Source organism: Macrobrachium rosenbergii, chromosome 6, assembly GCF_040412425.1.
Source record: "Macrobrachium rosenbergii isolate ZJJX-2024 chromosome 6, ASM4041242v1, whole genome shotgun sequence".
Classification (NCBI taxonomy): domain Eukaryota; kingdom Metazoa; phylum Arthropoda; class Malacostraca; order Decapoda; family Palaemonidae; genus Macrobrachium; species Macrobrachium rosenbergii.
Genome location: NC_089746.1, coordinates 2,337,598 through 2,358,229, shown reverse-complemented (window position 1 = coordinate 2,358,229; position 20,632 = coordinate 2,337,598). Strand labels below are relative to the sequence as shown.

The 20,632-nt window shown below is 42.1% G+C and overlaps 1 protein-coding gene across 3 annotated transcripts in view; it reads left to right on the top strand.

The window, feature by feature from the left end:
• Bulli (regulator of MON1-CCZ1 complex protein bulli) overlaps nt 1-20,632 on the top strand; it is a 441,067-nt gene that overhangs the window by 358,282 nt on the left and 62,153 nt on the right. For all 3 annotated transcript variants that reach the window (XM_067104768.1, XM_067104769.1, XM_067104770.1), the window contains exon 12: nt 17,520-17,659. In XM_067104768.1, coding sequence (XP_066960869.1) covers nt 17,520-17,659 — 140 coding nt within the window. The remainder of the gene's footprint in view (nt 1-17,519; nt 17,660-20,632) is intronic.

Here is a 20,632-nt window from a genome sequence, read left to right as displayed (position 1 = left end):
TACTAACAATTTACGCTTTGCTTTTCGTGATAGTGATGATAACGATATAGTTGTGGGAAATAAAATGCTAAGTAACAACCCTTGCAATAAGTTAATGTTTCTTCTTCTAAAAGGATGAATACCTATAATAGAATTAAGTTTGATAAGCAATGGTCTGTTATGATATGGTGTTCTTTGATTCAGTAAACAGGCTGTACTCTATAATTATTAGTTTGTATATGTGATTATTCTTAACATTATTAATGCATTTGCTTAATGCCTGAAATCTGGCCATAGTAGACCCAATGAAATGTTTTTATTTTCACACTTCTCATGGCAATATAACTTAATGGAAAATAGATGGTTATTGACAAAATGATTATCTTTGTTGATTGTGGATACAATTCGAGACCAGAATTCTATATCCTTCCCCACAAACTGTTGAGTGAAGGCAAGCCTATCAGTACGATGCTGTTCGGCGAGAAATTCCTTCTTGGGAGGAATTCTATGATGAAGTCCTGCCTCATGCAGACATCTTCACACCGTCATAGCCAAACATTCAATGCCAGACGTTCACGAATAGCAACAGCATCGGTTGAAAGGATCTTCTGCTGCTCGTTGAATGTCATTGTCATGCTGACGGGTAGTCCTTGGCAGAGGTCTTCGAACTAAAATATGTAAATAACCTATAGATACCTAGATAATTAAAAAACACAATTGTAGCCTGTCTACTTTTGGGACTGCTATTTGGTATTCTGAGAAGTAAAAAGAATCACTAATAACGAGTTCAACAGGACCAAGGCAACTGTAATTTGAGTTTCACTATTTCACAGGTTTATAGTTCACAATATATAAATTGCTAACTCAAGTCGGCAAAATTCCCAGTCTCAGAGTGTCTCCTTATCCATTTACTCACTATTGTAGGGGAGACGGCAAGATACTGTGTGACAGTGGGTATTGGAATCCCAGTTTCTCATAGAGCGACGATCTGCACTTGGAGAGCTATACGTATGCTGTTGTTGTCATCCATTTGGAGACGATAACGAATACTAGCAGAAGAAACATATCAGGGTTTATATAACACTTAAGTCTAGCCTTGATTGGCTGACTGAAACTTATTATTGTGTAATGTGGGTGCTGTAGCAGTTATATCATTATCACTGAACAGAGTGATATATATTATATCACACGACTACTGGGGCTGATTGATTGATTGGCTGTTATCTGGCATTGCAACGTCTCAGGTCATTACTGTCGTTGATTACGTTTAAAATTTTATATGCCTTCTTAATCACAAATTGTTAATTGTCTGTTTGAACCACTGTTTACTAAAGGTCGTGCTGTTCCTCTCTTAACGTGAATTCCACCAATCCGCTCTCAAGCTGTTTTAATGTATGAGTGGTTGGAGAAGTTTTCAGAGGTAGGGGTGGAGTAAACGACAAGAAAAAAGAAATGTGAACAGGTTCCTTTACTGTGACTTAAATTAACGTGACTTAATCATAACAGAGTTATGTTCATTAGGCTTCCAGTTAACCTTTGATAATGGCATTATCATTATCCTTCTATCTATCCTTATATATTGATCATATTTATTATATAATACATTAGGTTTACCATAGTTTCAAAGTTTTTTTTGTTATTAGCATTATCACGACCTTCATAATAACAGGATATTATGAGCCTGTCACACAAGTTATCAGGTTTTCTGGTTACTGTATCAATTAATTATGATATCACTGTCACATGTTTAAATCAATAAGCATGATTGCAATTCATTTCCTACAATAAAGATATTAATATAAAAACATACAGCATAATGAACGGCGTGTAGGGACTGCCTCTACAGTGTATTCAAGAGGGAGTACAAGCCCAACCATGAATACATGCAACCTCTGAATATAAACAATTGGCAAACAAATTAACTTTACCATATGGGAATGTTAAAAGTCTACACCAAGTTTCCCCATCGATGTGGTGAGGGGGCTCCTGAACCCCAGGAATTTGTTCCCGTGTTTGAGTCAGAGAGTCTCATATGATTATATACTTGTTTGGATTAATTTTTGTGGTATTTTCCACTTTTGCTAAAATTTATTGGACCTGTTAAATAGGAAAAGATATCATAGCTGGGATTGGTTTTATATCTGAAGCTAAATAGTGAGAACTGTGGTAGGACCATCAACTGCCTGATAATGTTCGGACCTGAGAGTTATCAGATTGATAGCTCAAAGGCGGAACTGTTCTTTAGGGCTGGACCACTGATTCCAGGGGGGTCTGATTCTGGGGATAGGACTCTCGGCCATTCTAGCCAGTTTGCCCTTAATGTGATTGGGGTGAGGATGACAGTATTGTCGCAATACCTTCGGTCCTAGCAAGTGGGTCTGGCTTACACTTGGGCCACTCTAATCATGTTGTGCCATCCCCTGTGGGGTAGGGTAGGGACGCAGACATTCTGGAGTCGGCTTTCACTTGTGCCATTGGTGGAAGAACAAACTTCATGAAAGACTAATGATATCTTCTTAAAATTTTCAGGTGTAATTTTTCTTTTTTTCGCCTCAAATCTTTATGACAAGTAAAAATAAAGATTTGAGTACCCCTCGACCCTTTGATGGTAGTGACTCAGCACAGTTGACAACCACTGGAACTTTCTGTGACAACCTTTCTCTGGAAAAATCTAATAAAATTCCTAATGTAATTACACTAGAATCCTATACTCCAGTAAAAGCAAACCAAAAAAGCAAATATCTTGACTCACTTTGACTACCTCTTTGGAAGTGGAAGTTAGTCAAGATTCCTGACCTTAGAAACAGAGAAGAAAATATCAGCATTGAAATTAGAAAACTTCCTGTTGAAATCGACATTCAACTACTGAAATGTCATTCAGACAAATAAAAGATCAGATGTGGTTGATAGAAACCTCAACAAAAAATCAATCGGAAAACTACTTGACTGTGATAAATATTGATAATATATAGGTACAAATAAAAAACATGACAATATGAACAGTGTACAGGGTACCATAGTGCTCCCTGATAATGATGAAGAACCAATAGAAAAAAATATATTGCAGAATTCCCTTAAAAAAAGGTACAACAATGTACAAGATTGTGAAATATACGACACAGCCAGTAGACGGAGTAATGGAAAAGCACTGAGAATAGCAAAGACAAAATCTGAAGGCCATGAATTACCCTTAAAAGTTAAACCATGGGCCAAAGCAGAGAACTGAGACCGTATGTTCCAAAACCACTACAGTGCCAAAACTGTAGTATGTATGGACATACAAGGAAAAATTGCTGTAATACATCTATACAGTTTGTGCATAATTGTGGATCTGACAAACATACCACACAGCGGAGGTGTGGTGAACCGAAATGCGTGAACTGTGGACAGAATCACCATGCAAGATCTAAGGAGTGTATGTTTTATACATATAATACAGAATTGAAATTCAGGAAAGAATGGGAATGCCTATAAAAGAAGCCAAATTAGAACTAAAAGTTAGAGGAATACATGAGCCCGCTAGGAAACGAATGTTTTTTTCTGTAATAAGAGCAATGAAACAAAAATGGAATTGGTGAGAGTAACAAAACCCTGGTATATAAATCCCAAGGAAAAATAACTACTTTGCAAGAAGAAACTAATACAGCAAAAAACCAAGAAACGTATATAAATATTTGTTCAAATTCCTTTTGAAATATTAACAGAAATGGAAGCACAAGGAGATAATACAAGTACCACAGAAATATTAGAAGAAAGTTATGATGAATTAGAAGCTAAAGAAATAAAAGAGACCTCTAGAGAGAACTCCACCCAAGACCAACAAAAAACCGACTATTATTAGAGCTACACCAATTAAACTAACGAGGGAGACCCGAAGAAAGAACATTAACCAAAAAATTATAAGAATACAGTATACCCTTTTCTCCTAAAATAATAGTAAAACCAATGGAAACAGATATCCAGAACATCAAAGAAATAGTGGAGGTGTTAACCATTGACAAAAATGATTATGGGAGAAGAGATTACTCCATCACCGGTAATTGGAACAACAAGAGTAAACGAAAAAAAACATTTGAAAACACGTGGATGTAATAAGTGTTTCATTTAAATGTACAACAAAAGCAAAAGCACAACAAGAGTTTAACAAACACCATACAAAATTTTATAAGATACAGAACTAAACAAACTGCTGGTTTAGACACTTACAAAAGGGCTGTATGTGCATTGGACACCTAATATCATATAAAGAAGAATAAATATCGTAAATAAAATTTTAGAAAAAATGTGAATTGATGATCCACAAAAAGAAAATAACACTTGAACAGACTAACGTAATATTTTCAATAATTATACAATGGAACGTAAATGGTCTACAGACCAGATTACATTTGGGAGAAATACAATGATTACTAGGGGAATATGAACCAATAAAGGGATTTTGACAGAGGAAAAATCTATTTCTGAGGAGGCCCTGTCGGTGAAATTCTATCAAGCACGAATTTCTAGGTATAGATATTGCTAAATATACCAGAGAAAAAAGCTGTCAGGAAATGCTGGGGTTACTACCCCAGATCGAACATCTATTATGGAAAGACGTCGGTATAGGTAAGGGTGAGTGATTGTTGTCACTGCCACAGGACTGCACTCTGTAGATATCCCAATGACAAAACCCGGAACGTGAGGGGATCTAACGCCCGCACTCACCTGCCCGCCAACCAGCGACCCCAGCGCCATCTGTACTCACTCCAGGCTAGCACCCTCCACAAGCTTGGTATGCCTACTCGGGGAGGGTCACCGGGTGACACAGGGCCTCCCTCAGAAATAGATTTTTCCTTTGTCAAAATCCCTTTTCGGAGCTCATCCCTGTGTCAGCCGGTGAAATTATGACAGAGAATCATACTAAGCTTTGGTGAAAGTTTAAAAGGAGCGAATAGTTAGGTGAACATGTATAAAAACACTATTACTGAAAATAGTTTTAATTATCCCTCAAAACATGATTAAATACCAAGGGTATAGGCACATAAACTGAGTTATAACTAGGGGTACAATTAATATCACAGTAAAGGACATGAGAAACAACTATGTACATAAATAATATTATAATGGGAAGGTACTAAGACTAAATAAACGACAGAAAAATTTATAAAGGTACCTCCGGCTTGAAACTAAATTACAGTAAACATAACAAGCTGCAAACTTAAAAACTAACACCGCAAAATTTTACAACATAATATGAGGAGCCAGGCTGTGAAGCATGTCTGGTCCAGGAGAAAATGGCAGGGCAAGTAAATGAGGCAGGTGGGCGGGGGGGAAGGATAGGGATTAAAGGTTAATTTTAAGGTGGAGGGACAATGCTCCCTACTGCCACCCCAGGGAACTTCAGAGCTTCCAGTGATTTCAGATAGTGGCGTTTGAACACTGATGGAGATTTCCAGCCCGTGTACTTCTTAAGCTCATCAAAATTCATAATATGAAAATAATTAGTGGAGGTAGCCACTGCTCGGATATCAAGAGCCTTAGGGACTGAATCCGGATTAGCTTGCTTAATGAAGTACAGAATTTGTTGTCTTATAGCCTTTAAAGAAAGCGTTCCTCCTTTTTCCCTGATAAAAAGAGGACCAGACAAACACTGAATCTGTTAAATCAATCTTAAAGCCATGCAAAAACACCTTTTTCAAAGCTGATTTCGCTGTGGTAATGGTGGCCGGAGCCAGACCTTTTTCAAACAGTGATCTAAAGAATGATATTGCCAAATTGGTGGTCATGACTTGAGCTTCAGATTCCTTCAAAAAGATGCTAACTTTTTAACTGCTGAATCGTACTGTCTGAGGTAGAATCTCTTTTATCTGATTCCAGAAACAGAGTATTAATGGGATCAATATCCGCACCTCTCTGAGTGGCAATTTCATAAAGTCCATAAAGCCAGGGCATTCAGAATTCTTGAGGAAGCTGACACAGTCCGTGTTTGCACTACTTGAGTCAGCTGTGGCTTCAGGTATTTGATGACACCGTAGTTTGAGCTCCAGAATTAGGGGAACCAATTGCTCTCCGGCCAGTTGGGAGCTACCAGAGCCACTTGACCTTTGAATGACCTGAGCTTGTGCAACACCTTTAACAGCAGGTTTATTGGCGGGAAAAGATAGATTTTCTGCCATTTGTTCCAGTCCACTGACATTGCGTCCGTAGCGTGGATTTCGAGGATCCAGGTTGGGAGCAACATAACAAGGAGTTTGTGATTGCTCTCCGTGGCAAACAAGTGCACCTGAAGGCCCGGAACCTGACGGCATATCCATCTGAAAGAAGCTACGTCCAGGGACCATTCTGACTCCAGCGGAGTTGCCTGGACAGGAGTCTGCAATGACATTCGGACTCCTGCTAGATGGGTAGCTGATAGGTGCCAGCGTGCTTCTCCGCCAGGAGAAAATGGCTATCATCACTTGGTTTATCCGACTCGATTTGGAACCCCTCTGTTTATGCAATGTACCACTACTGCGCTGTCCAGCACCAACCTGATATGAATCTGGTTGGTGGGGCAAAGATTTTTCAGAGTTAGAAACACTGCCATCGCCTCCAAAATGTTTGTGGAATTGTGGAACAGAGTGGACCATGTACCCTGTACCTTTTCTTTTGGTGAGTACCCTCCCCAGCCGCTTAAAGCGTCTGTGTGGATTATTAGAGCTGGGAAGGAATTGAAGGGGAACTGACTTGAAAGACCCTTGACTGTGGACCACGGCCGGAGTCTTTTCCTCAACACCGGAGAAATTAAAGACACCTTGTCCCTGAGCTTGACATTGGCCGTCTCCGCCACACTCTGTTTATGTCTTTTCAGTTTTGCGAACTGAAGAGAACCCAGGATTCTTTCTTGCGTTCTGCGAGAGGCTTTCCTGCCTTTGAGGAATTGCCTGGTGGCTTTGGCTATTTCTCTCCGTTTGGCTGGCGGAATAGACAGCTTGTGTGAAATCAGATCCCATTGGATACCCAGCCACTGAAATCGAGCCTCCGAGTTAGGGGGACTTCGCCCTGTTTATCTGAAAGCCTAGGGTTCCAGTTCGATCACCATGGCGTAGCTCCCGGCACTCCCTGGCGTTGGATGCCCAGATTATCCAATCGTCCAGGTATGCGCCAGCGATATCCCCGGGACCGTAACTGCTGCACTACGTGTCCGCCAGTTTTGTGAAAATTCTGGGTGCTATGTTGAGCCCGAATGGCATGACCCTGAAGGAGTAGGCTTGTTTCCCCAGTCTGAAACCGAGGAAGGGAGAGAAGTTGGCGCAATCGGGACATGATAATATCGTCTGAAAGATCTATAGAGGTGGTGACGGCTCCACGAGGAAGTAGAGTCCGTACCTGCGTGATTGTGAATCACGAAATTTGTAGCATTGTATGTAAAGATTGAGGCGAGAGATCCAAGATTACCCTTTGTTGACTGGAGCCTTTCTTGGGAACACTGAACAGTCTGCCCTGAAATTTCAGGTGTCTCACTTTCTTTATGGCCCTCTTTTTGGAGTAATTCTGCATAAAGTCCCCAGAGCTTTGGAAGATGGCTGATGAAATCTGATCAGAGGGGAGGCCCTTGATCCAACTCCACCCCCAAACCTTTGGAGACTATACTGTTTATGTCTTTTCAGTTTTGGCGAACTGAAGAGGCAGGATTCTTTCTTGCGTTCTGCGAGAGAGGCTTTCCTGCCTTTGAGGAATTGCCTGGTGGCTTTGGCTATTTCTCTCCGTTTGGCTGGCGGAATAGACAGCTTGTGTGAAATCAGATCCCATTGGATACCCAGCCACTGAAATCGAGCCTCCGGAGTTAGGCGGGACTTCGCCCTGTTTATCTGAAAGCCTAGGGATTCCAGAAACTCGATCACCATGGCCGTAGCTCTCCGGCACTCCCTGGCGTTGGATGCCCAGATTATCCAATCGTCCAGGTATGCGGCCAGCGATATCCCCCGGGACCGTAACTGCTGCACTACCGTGTCCGCCAGTTTTGTGAAAATTCTGGGTGCTATGTTGAGCCCGAATGGCATGACCCTGAAGGAGTAGGCTTGTTTCCCCAGTCTGAAACCGAGGAAGGGAGAGAAGTTCCGCGCAATCGGGACATGATAATATGCGTCTGAAAGATCTATAGAGGTGGTGACGGCTCCACGAGGAAGTAGAGTCCGTACCTGCGTGATTGTAAGCATGCGAAATTTGTAGCATTGTATGTAAAGATTGAGACGCGAGAGATCCAAGATTACCCTTTGTTGACTGGAGCCTTTCTTGGGAACACTGAACAGTCTGCCCTGAAATTTCAGGTGTCTCACTTTCTTTATGGCCCTCTTTTGAGTAATTCTGCCGCAAAGTCCCAGAGCTTTGGAAGATGGCTGATGAAATCTGATCAGAGGGGAGGGCCCTGATCCAACTCCACCCCAAACCTTTGGAGACTATACTGTGGGCCCACGGACTGAAGGTCCACTGGTCCCTGAACAGGCGAAGTCTGCCGCCCACCTGACTGGTCTCACTGGGAAGGTGCAGGTTTGCCTCCTCTACCTCGGCCTCCTCTCCCCCGGGAGAGGGGTCGCGCGGCAGCCTTGCCTCTGAAGGAGGCCTTTCCTCTACTCCCCCTTGCGTCCCTATAAAGGCCTCGAACGACCCCTGGCCCTCATAGGAGGGTTGTATACGGAGACGCCACGAAGGAAGGCGCGGCAAGGAGTGCTGAGCTGGCTGCACCAGCACGAACTGTTGAGGTTGGGCATTAGAGGTAGAAGGCTGGCAAACTTGCGAGACAGGTACAGCCTGGACAACAGCCTGCTGGTGTTGTCTTCTGTGCCTCCTGTATCTCTTGCCAGGTCTATTTTGAGGGCCGGCGGACTCGGGGTTTTCCTTTAAAAGCGGGGATACCCAGCGGGAGCAAAGACTCTGAGTTTTGCCCTGGTTGCCTCAGCCAGGACATTATTGACTTCTTCTTCTGGGAAGAGACTAGCTCCCCAGAAGGAGCTTTTCATGAGCTTGTTAGGCTCATGTCTTATGGTAGCGTCGGCGAAGATGAATTTGCGTTAGTTCATCCGCGCTACCATGAAGTCAAACAAGTCCGCCTGAAATCCCGCTAACAGAGACTTCGTCAGAACTTGAAAGAGTGGCTCATCATAAAACGTCACTGCGGTTGATTCCGCCAGGCACAGGGAGTTCAATGATCGGCTCAACCGACACCTAGCCTCAAACTCTGCTTTCAGGAGGGCTTCCGGCAGTTTGGGAAGCTGCTCGCTGAACAAGGTGGATCGCCTCCGGGTCCAGCTTACCCGTTGTAAAGTGGCGGGGCATCCTTCCAAAATTCATCGTCTCCAGGGAAGATCAGAGGTGGGATCAGTCTCCCGGAGCTGAGGCAACGGCTTACCTTCCGAGCATGCTTGGGCGGTCGCGAGCCACCTTAGTCATGCAGGGGTGGGATCCGATCTCCCAACGAGAACATCGTGAAGTTGCCTTGAAGGGGGTCAACCGTGTTCTCCGCCTGCCACTCATTAAAAGTGCGCATCAATGTAGACTGCGCCTGGTCCCTTGGGAAGATCACTGTCTCCTTCGGGACCTTATCCGTCCTTACCCAAGCTTCCTCCATCAACCTGGCGAAGCCTGGGTAAGGGGGCAGCAGATCAGGAGGAAAGAATTCCAATTCCTCGAGCCTGCGCGTGCCTAGACCCTCGATCGTTATATCTTCATGCCGGGGAGCATGAAGGGCCAAACGCCAGGGATTTCCCTTGTCAAATGGAGGGAGGGCGGAGGCATCCGGAATGGGGTAATGAACTGCTGACCCACGGGAGCGCATGAGCCCGGAGAGCATACTCTCCTGGCTCTGCAGCCTCTCCGTAAGCTTGTTAAGCTTCGCAACAACCTCCGAGGAAAACTTCTGCAAGAGCATGCTGGCAAATGCCTCCGGGTCAAAGGCAGGAAGGCGAGGAGGGCCAGCCTTAGCTGCCCTCAAACTCGCTCCCTTAGCAGAGGAGTGGCCTTGCCTCTCTTGAAGCCGCCGGACTAGCGTCCCTGTGGGCTTCACCGGAGGAAGGGGAGTTGTTTTGCAGGAGGCTGCGGACTTATAGCCCTTCGCCTTCCAAGACTTCTTCAACTTGGGGACAGCGGATTGCGCCCTGTCCTCCAAGTAAGAGATTTTTGACAACCCTGAAACGAAGAAGAAGCGTTGGATGAAGGGGGAATCAAAGGAGCCCGCCCCACTGCCTCACTTACCTCCCTACCTACCTCCTGGTCCTGTTGGGGTGTTCATAGGTTCCAGGTCGAGGTTTATGGCCGCCACTTCCTCCGACACCTCCACGCACAAATTTTCGTCCTGGGTAGGCTGGGTTTCTACCCGGATCTGCTCGATGACAGGAGCGGCGATTTTGGGTGGAACAGCCGCTGAGATCCGGCGCGAGGGTAAAGCAGGTTCGGATGTTCTCATCCAGAACATATGGCTTCCCCGACGGAACGTTCCTGCCGTAACCAGCCACCCAGGCTCGAAGGGAAAACAAAGGCGTCGTTACGGGAAGCTTGGTCGGCCTGGAAGAGAGCAGGGACTTAATAACCTAGCGCTCGGTAAAGAGAGATATATATAAGCAATATATCAAGAATATAACGTACTTGAAACAATTGAGGCAACCAGGTAAACTAAAGGCGGTAACTATGAATATAGTTTACCGACTCGTCCTGGACACGCTTTTCATTACAGAGCGAAGTAAACCTCACAACCGTCCGGGTGCCACACGATAAGATCATCGATCCGGACTGCACAGCCCGAATGAGAAGCGGCAGACAACGTGCCCATAGGGCTGGTGCAGCACAGCAGTGCACCGGGCTCCTCACAACGTACTGTCTGTAAGTAGGAGAAGGTATATGAACACACTAATTTAAAGCGCTGAGCAGAACCGGCGGAGATAGGGGCCTTAAACAACAGCAGGTAATGGAGCATGCTAATTAATTTATACGAACCCGGAGCATTCCGGCGGGAGCGATAAATCAGAGCAAAACATGACACACACTAAATTAAGGAGCGCGGAGATAGTTCGCCCGGAGCAGGCTCAACCTAGGATCATGCAACTCTTAAATATAAAATCAACTTAAAAGTATAATTATTGCTGGAGTCCGGCAGCAAGCATTAATTTATACGGACCGCTGGAATGCTCGGCGGGGACGATAAACCAGAGCAAAACATGACACACATTAAATCAAGAAACTCCGGAGATAGTTCAACGGAGTAGGACCTTAACTTAGGATCATGCAATTCATAATTGTAGAATCAACTTAAGGTATAATTACTGCCGGAGACCAGTAGTAAGTAAATGGTTAACAACATAGGATAGCAGTACACTGCTGGTCAAAGTGCTCCGACGCAGACCCCTCCGAGATCCCGTGCCTCTGCCACTTGGTTACAGCGGGGAGGGCGGAGTAAATCATTACCTCCGGTTAGTATACAGCTAGAGAACTAGGTGTGACTACGGCCAACCTACTGAAAACCAGAACCATCGGAGTGGTAACAGGTAAGAAGGCAACGGGAGGGCCGGGGACGGCGGAGCGGAACCAGTTGGGAAATGTTTAAACCCTGAGGGTGATCGAGAGTTCAGCCCGACCCGGAGGAGAGCGAACCAACGAAACACCAGCGGCGGTTGACACTAGAACGGAGGCCAGGAGAGTGGGTAACTCTCAACTGGGAACCGGACTAGTCCCCCACGGGGTGACGATCGAAGAGACCGACATCCCACACGCGGGGAGATGACACACCACTGGCAAAGTCAGGGAGGCAGTACTTAGAATGGTGGAATCGAGAGTTATGTTCAAGTGGACGGGGGACCCCCTATACACTGACTAAAACTCCCCACGGGGTATCGACACAGACGTATCGACTTCCTGCTCGCAGGGAGACTCATGACACTCACCAAAAGTACTAGGGGAGGATAGGACAACAGCATTAGTCTACAGCAACGCCAAACTCTCACCCTCCTCTGAAGGCACAACCCAGACAGTAAAAGGGAGGAGAGAGAGGAGAGGGAAGAGGGGTGGAAGGGAGAGAAATTCCCGTAACGTAGTCCAACCAACAACCAAAACCCATAGGGTAGAAGGGCAATGCATAAAGAAGATCCCCGTTTTATTTTTTCCTTCTCTCTCCTCATTAGAGGGAGGAGGGGATGGGGCTTCAGATGCCCCTGAATTGAAAACGGGGCGGTAAAGGCGGATGGAACAACAAACGGAACTCCTCGACCAGCCTACCCCTCCTCCCCGCTCAGCGACACAGTCGGGAGAGATGGGAGCTAAGACAATGCCAAAGCCTAACCTGAATAGCCTAACTACCGATTGGAGCGAGAGGGCTAGGCTAGGATCAATTTCTGATAAGTACCGCTAAAGTTAACCAAAAAACTACATAAGTACATGTAATATGATTGAATATACAAAATTATAAGAACTTGTGCTAAGCGTATAGCCTAACGAGCGAGGCGAGCAGGAGGTAGGCAGCCAACTGGCTGCACCTGACGCCAAGCCGGACCACAATAAATGAATTATCCATGTCATCCATTACACTACAAATCAGAGAAACTGACAAAAAGAAAGCACCACCTTGGAGAGGGAATCTATCCGCGCGAGAGCCTGGTAACAGCCATGAATTAACTGTAAGAACCAAGATAAGGGGAGGAAGCCTCCGTGAGGAATGAGGCTAATCAAGGTACCAGGAACCGCCCGACATAGATAAACACCTCCAAAAGGAACTTCTTGAAGGGGAATTACGAAAAATGAGTAAAATTGTAACGACCGAGAGAAACCCCTGCAGAAACAAGCTGTAAGGGTGTGCCTCAAGGTCATCATGGCGGAGGGGGCGAACGCCGGGGAGTGTCCAATATATGACCCTGTAAATATTAACTTACGGGCCAATAAAAGCCTCACTGATAATAAAAACCCGACAAGAAGATGGTACTTAACTTCACAATGGTGAAATTGCTTGACGACATGATGAAACTCAAGGAAAATTAGGGCAAAAGCCAGCACAAGAAAAATATCTTCCGAAAGGAAAAACATGCTGGTATGGAATGAGTACAGATGGCGCTGGGGTCGTCGGTTGGTAGGCAGGTGAGTGTGGGCGTTAGATCGGCTCCTCACGTTCCGGGGGTTTTGTCATTGGGATATCTACAGAGTGCAGTCCTGTGGCAGTGACAACAATCACTCACCCTTACCTATACCGACGTCTATTCCATAATAGATGTTTGATCTGGGGGTAGTTACCCCAGCATTTCCTGATAGCTTTTTTCTCTGGTATATTTAGCAATATCTATACCTAGAAATTCGTGCTTGATAGGAATTTCACCGGCTGACACAGGGACGAGCTCAGAAATATTATGTTTACAACATGTCAGCAAAACAGTATCAACAATAGGTAAATATACCTTAGTATCTACATCTAGAGAGGAAGAAGGAAATTTAGGTACTGCAATGACATTGATAAACTTAAAGATTTACTTAACAATTCCAAGGAACCTACGTTATTAGTAGGTGATTTTAATGCTCACAACCCAATATGGGACTGTAATTGTCAAACTCAAATAGTATAGGGAGTAAAATAGAAGAGTTCATGGATTTAAACGACATGTGCCGTATAAATGACGACGAAATTAGCACATATTTTCCAAAAGCACTTGGAACATTTTCTTCAGTAGACTTAACTCTATGTACAACAAGTATAGTTGACAGATTAGATTGGAATACAATTGATGACTTGCACAACAGTGATCATTTCCCAATATTAATTTCCTTATTACAAAATAATCCTGCAAAACATATCCCTCACTATGACATTTATAAAGCAGATTGGGAGCAATATGAAATGCACACTAGAAATATCCCACCATTTGAATATTTAGGGGACCATAATGAAACTTATAAATTTCTCATTGATTTCATTAAGAATGCTGCTGATAAAGCAATACCAAAATCAAAACCCCATCCAACAAAACACAAAGTTCCATGGTGGTCCAATAAGCTAACAGAATTAATAAATAAAAAACATACAATAGCGAGACGATTAGATAATCTGAATAGAAAGTTCAGTAAATTAAGGAAAACATTACCGATATTAGAAGGAACTTTACAAAAAATGACTATATTATTACTAGAAATTGATACAATAAAACCTCTATACAACAAAATACCTGCAAAATTTAAAAAAGAAGTTATTTAAGGAAGAATCATTTCATGGAGGAAATACGTATCAGATCTCTCTAATACTCCCATACAAAAAATATGGGAAAAATTTAGGAAAATAAATGGCACCCATGTTAAACCACCTAGACATGCAATATTAAAAGATGGGAAAAGAACACTTGATCGAAAAGAAATAAGTAATATGTAATAGGAGAAAATTTAGCAAATGTAAGTAGTGATAAAATTTAGGTGAACACTTCTGCTCGAAGAAAAATAAAATAGAATAGCAGTAAATTTTGAAACAATAGAAGATATATATTATAATAGAAAATTTAATATGTCGGAGTTGGAATATGCTCACGAAACAGCAATAAATCAGCTCCTGGAGGTGACAATATTTGTTTAGAGATGATCTGCCACTTAGCACCTTTGGCAAAGTCATACTTTAGTTTTATAATCATTTATGGCTTCGAAATTTATTTCCAGATGAATGGCATAAAGCTATAATAATTCCTATCCCCAAACCTGGAAAGGATCCCTGTACTGTAAATAATTACAGACCAGTTTCTTTAACAAGCTGCTTATGGTTATTGTTAGAGAAAATGGTAAATGCTCGACTAACATGGCACATTTGAGAAAATAAAATTTTGACTCCCACTCAGTTTGGGTCACAGTGTAACAGATCTACGTCAGATTCTCTCTCAACTTAGAAGACCATATATGTAAAGGTTTTGAACGAAAACAAATTACTGTAGCTGTCTTTTTTGGCGTTGGAAAAAGCATACAATAATACATGGAGGCATGCTATATTAAAAACTTTACAAAACAACATCCGTGGACATTTACCAAAGTTTATACAAAACTTTTTGACAAATCGCAGTTTTCCGGTGAGAATTGATGATGTTCTGTCTAGAGCATTTCCACTTGAAAATGGTGTTTCACAGGGAAGCGTCCTTAGTGGCACACTGTTTACTTTAGCAATTAATGATATCAGCAATAATCTACCTATTGACATTAAAAGTAACCTGTATATGGATGATTCTGCCATATATTATTCAGCATCTCAAATAAAACATGCAGAATGAATCATTAATAAAAGCATAGTAAAAATAGATGAATGGACCTCATCTGTAGGCTTTAAATGTTCCATAGGTAAAACTCAAGCAGTCATGTTTTATAAAAAATAAACTGCGGAGAAAAGGTGAAATTGTTTTAAAAATCAAAAACTATAGTATACCAGTTGGCCAAACAACAAAATTTTTGGGATTAGTATTCGATACTCACTTGAACTGGAAAGCCCACATAACATACATAAAATCAAAATGTAAAAGAGCATTAAATCTAATTAAAAAACTGTTGAACACTACTTGGGGAGCCCCAAGACTTACCCATACTACTGTATAAAGCAACAGTTCTGTCTATCATTGATTATGGAAGCAAAGTATATGGCTCAGGATCGGATGCATCACTGAAAATTAGACCCTGTTCACAATGAAGGCCTTAGAATATGCTCAGAAGCCTTTAGATCATCACCAAAATCTTTACAAGGTGAATGTGGTGAACTACCTCTATCTCTCCTTAGGGAGCTAGTGACAATGAAAAGTGCTCTAAGAATTCAGACAAGTGATTCTCCAACAAAAAATTATTTGAACCAAGATATGTATTTATAAATAACCATCCTCCACCTTTCCCAATTAGAGCTAGAAGATTGTTTGAATTGCTGAATATAAATATACAAGTGCCTTTCATAGTAAAATAACCTCCTCCCTGGACAATGAATAAAATGAGGATTTGTACACACCTGAAATATTTATCAAAAAGTTACTCATATACACCAGAACACCATAGACAAAATACAATAGGGCATATAAGCCGAAAAGGTCCATGTTACACAATATCTACAGATGGATCTAAATCAGAACACGTAGTGGGATATGCTGCAGTGTCCCAAGACAAAACTTATCAGTTCTCTCTTCCTAATAATGCTTTAGTATTCACAGCAGAATTGTGTGGAGTTGCATCAGCTATAAAAATAATTAAAGAAACATCATTCAATAATTTTTATATTTTTAGTGACTCGAGAAGTGCTATAGAAGCTATTCAGGGTTACAAATAAAAAAATAATATTGTACAACAAATTAAATGATTTCTCCATAATTTATATAGTAATGGAAAAAATGTAGAAATATGTTGGATCCCTGCCCATGTAGGAATCAAGGGAAATGAAGAGGCAGATAAAGCAGCTAAAGAAGCAATCCACATGACAAGATCAAATGTGAATATCCCAGTTACTATGTAGCACACATAAAGGTGGGTATCATAAATAAATGGCAATATATATGGAATGAAGAACCTGAAAATAATAAATTAAAACAAAGCCTAATGTTGAAAAATGGAGTTCATCATGCACAAGTAATTCTAATGCGTCTCAGAATAAGCCATATTCGTCTGACACATGGACACTTAATGAGCAACCCACGTGGCCCGGCTCCCGAATGCTAGGGGTGCAAGGCAATAACAACAGTCAGACATGTGTTGTGAGTGTCCAAAGTATGACCAACAGCAACTGCCAACTTTTGGAAATCAATCAATGAATGAAATTTTGTCAGAATCTTTTACCTTTTCAGTCATTCCAATTTTGTTGTTCATGAGGAACTGTGGTTTAATTAATATAAAAATAAGTAAATAATAAAAGGACGAAAACCCTTATAGAATTTGTCAAATTTAGATAAAATATTTTTTTTTTAAATATTACTTAACTTCTTATGAATTTTAATGTACCTTTTTAGTGTGGAAGCATGAGTAAATGTGTGCAGCTTTTAATTTCATTTTAATTCGTTCATCATTGTACTGAATGACCTATTGGGTCCCAGTGCTTGGCCTTAGGCCTAGACCTGGTATTTTATTCTAATCCTTCAGGCCAGCCCTATGAGAGCTGAAAGTCAGCTCAGTGGTCTGGTGAAACTACTTTAACGCTACTACTACTACAACACCAAGTTTGGGAGTCCTTCACTTTCTATTGTTCGTTGTAGAATTTTCTCTCTCCCTAGTTGTTTCTTTTTGATTCATCAGCAACGTCTAGTTTCTGCGTGTGCGGGTGTCTGTTAAAAGTGAGATAGTAATCTTAGTTGCAGCAACACAACCTGTTCAGAATTCTTTCTTTCTCTCTCTCTCTCTTTCTCTGTGTCTTATTCCAAACATACCTGAAGACTACTCCCACTAAAACAACTCTAGAGCTGATTGGGGGAACTCGTGCTAACAGATAAAGAGCCCCACCCCCTTAGTAAACATTGTTACCATATAATTTTTCGAAGTCTCTCACCAAGGTGTAACAGGTGGACTTTTTCGCAACTGTACTTCACCTTAGCCATTTTTGTACCCAAATTTCACTTTTACAGGCTTGTTTGTTACTCTCTTTGGTTGGTGTTTATTCAGCTGGCCAGCAATTAAGCCTAGATATGCTTTGCAGACTCAATACAGCTCATGATGAGATAATTGAAGTCCTGCTATCACAACACCAAGTTACTCCTGCACTAAGGTAAGTTGCAGTGGTTATCAAATAAGATTCTAATTGTATTGGAAGGTGTTTTTAATGCATTTAGCACAAAAAGGTTCAGTTTTGTTATAAATGTAAGGTACCATATTTGAAGGCATATGAGACCCAACCAAATAAAAATTCATTCTTAAGGCATCTTTTATTGTAGAGAAATCACTACAGCTTTTAGTGACAACTGGGTCCTCTTGAGGCGAAAGTAAGTATGGGAATGCAACTAATTTTTTTTTTAAGTTGGCTGCTCTCAAAATATGAGATGTAATGGCACTTTCAGGTCGGTAAAAATCAGATTCATAGTATGGGTTAATTTTTTACAGCTGAATCCACTAATTTCTGTTTCTTGAGATTATTACAAAATTTTTCCAGCATAGTATGGTTATTTTTTAACATAGGAATAAGTTAAACTTTTGTATCTGTTAAGGTATGAACTATGATGGAGATTTTGTTTTGAATTATGTAATGGAGATTTTGTATCTTTTGTGTAGCCCCAAGCATTGTTTTTTTTTATGTTGGAGTTTGGAGAATGGATGAAATGTGATAATTTTATGATGAAATTAAGTTTTATATATACTTACCCAGTAATTACTAAGGTAAGTTTCTACTTGAACGGCAATTAGAATTCTGAATTCCGCGGTAGCGATTCTTTTGTTTTGTGTAGGTGACTATGCCCCGCCCACTTTCAGGGTACGAAAGAGGAACAACATCGCCAACACGACAATTTGTTTATGCAAAAAAGAGTTCATGTTCTGGGAGGAGGGTGGGCTCCATCCATAATTACTGGGTAAGTATATATAAAACTTAATTTTATCATAATGTCATTTTTATGTAAGTACCTTACCCAGTAATTACTTAGTTGATTCCAAATTGAAAGGTGAAGGGGAATCATGGACAAAGGCTTAAGTTATAATTGATGAGATAATTGTTGTTCCTTACCTGGTGAGAGGGCTGCTGCAGGTAGATATGGCCTCTGGTGGTGCTCATCTCAACCTGTAGTGGCATGGCCATATGCACCTCTGCTTAAGTGGGACACTTCGCAGTAAAGGAGTACTCTGAAGGCTGATGAAGCATAAGACTAAGCTTTGCGTCGAAGGTGTGCACCAAAGGCCAGCAATGCATACATAATTGCTCCTACCCTGGGCACATAACCACAAAAATAATATACCAGAAAACAAAGTCGCTTACATCATAATTAAAAATAATGATTAAACGATAAAAAACAAGACCACTACCCAACACTAAACTGGTGGGTGCTCCAGGTACATCATACCCTCCCAGGCTCCCCAAGAACTCAACACCATTTTCAAGGCGAAGAGAAAAGGAAAGGAAGGGACACTTCCTACACTTCCTCACCCATCACTACGCCAGCTATGGACACAGGTCCCAGAGTACTGCATTTATCATAAACTGTCTCGACGTCCCACAAATAGTGCATTGCAAACGCTGACTTGCATTTCCAATGAGTTACCTCCAGGATCGCGGAGAGAGAAAGATTGTGTTTGAATGCTACTGAAGTAGCAACTGCTCTTACCTTGTGAGCTTTAACTTTCAATTGTGATAAGTCAGTCTCTGCTAATTGAGTGTGTGCCTCAGTGATGAGATCCCTCAAGAAAATCGAAATGGCATTCTTCGATAGGGGTCTAGAGGGGGTTTTTTACCGAACACTAGAGCCAGTTTAGTAATCTCTGATCTTCTGTCTGATGTAAATAATATCTGAGGGCATGTACTGGGCACAGCTCTCTCTCTCTCTTCCCTCTTCCGTGCCTAGAATATCCAAAAGCTTGAAATTGAAAAGGAACATGGCCAGGGATGTGATGGGTTTTCATTTTTCGCTTGAAATCGTAGCAAAAAGGAGCAGACTGCGTTCCCTTGTAAAAAACTGATCCTTTTGTCTATTGCTTGAAGTTCACATACTCTCTTAGCTGTTGCTAAGGCAACCAGAAAGAGAGTTTTCCAAGTCAGATCCCTTAGAGAGGAAGAGCAAATAGGTTCAAAGCGAGGGTCAGAAAGCCACTTAAGAACTACATCAAGATTCCAAGAGAAGGACCCCTCTTTCTTGGACTTGGAGATATTGAAAGACTTAATTAATTCAGACAAGTCTTGGTTGTTCGAGATGTCTAGACCCCTATGTCGAAAAACAGAGCTGAGCATCACTCTGTAACCCTTTATTGTCGAGACAGATAACCTTTTAGATGATTTCAAATGGAGAAGGAAGTCTGCTATCTGAGCGATAAATGTCGTAGAGGAAGAGACTTTTTCTTCTACACCAACTCCTAAAACATGCCCACTTAGCTTGGTAGACACTATTGAAGGAGATGCGTCTACTTTTGGCGATAGCCTCTGATGCTGACTTAGAAAATCCTTTCGCTCTGACGAGTCTGTAGACAGTCGAAATCCTGTCAGGGCCAGAGAGGATAGACCTTGATGAAACTTCCTGACGTGGGGTTGTCTGAGAAGACTTGGAATCTCAGGAAGGAGCCTCAGAAATTCTACGAGGCGATCGATCAGGTCTGGAAACCATTCCTTCTACGGCCAGTAGGGAGCCACGAGAATCATCCTTACATTTTGGTGTGAGCGAAACTTCCTTACTACTTCTTGAATCATCCCGAATGGAGGGAAGGCGTAAAGATCTAGGTAGGACCAGTCCAGGATCATTGCATCCGTTGCCCAAGCTGGAGGGGTCCGGAAAGGGGGAACAGAACAGAGGAAGGCGGTAATTCCTGGAAGTTGCAAACAGATTTATGTTTGGTTGACCCCATAATTTCCAAAGGCTGGCACAAACACGAAGATCTAGTGTCTACTCCGTTGGCAGAATTTGTGACAGCTCAGCTCGTCCGCTAGGACATTGCACTTGCCCTGTATGAACTGGGTGGCTAATCGAGTCTGGTTCTGATCCGCCCAGCATAGCAGGTCTCTCACTACCTCAGAGTGAAAATGAATTGGGTCCCCCCTTGATGTTTG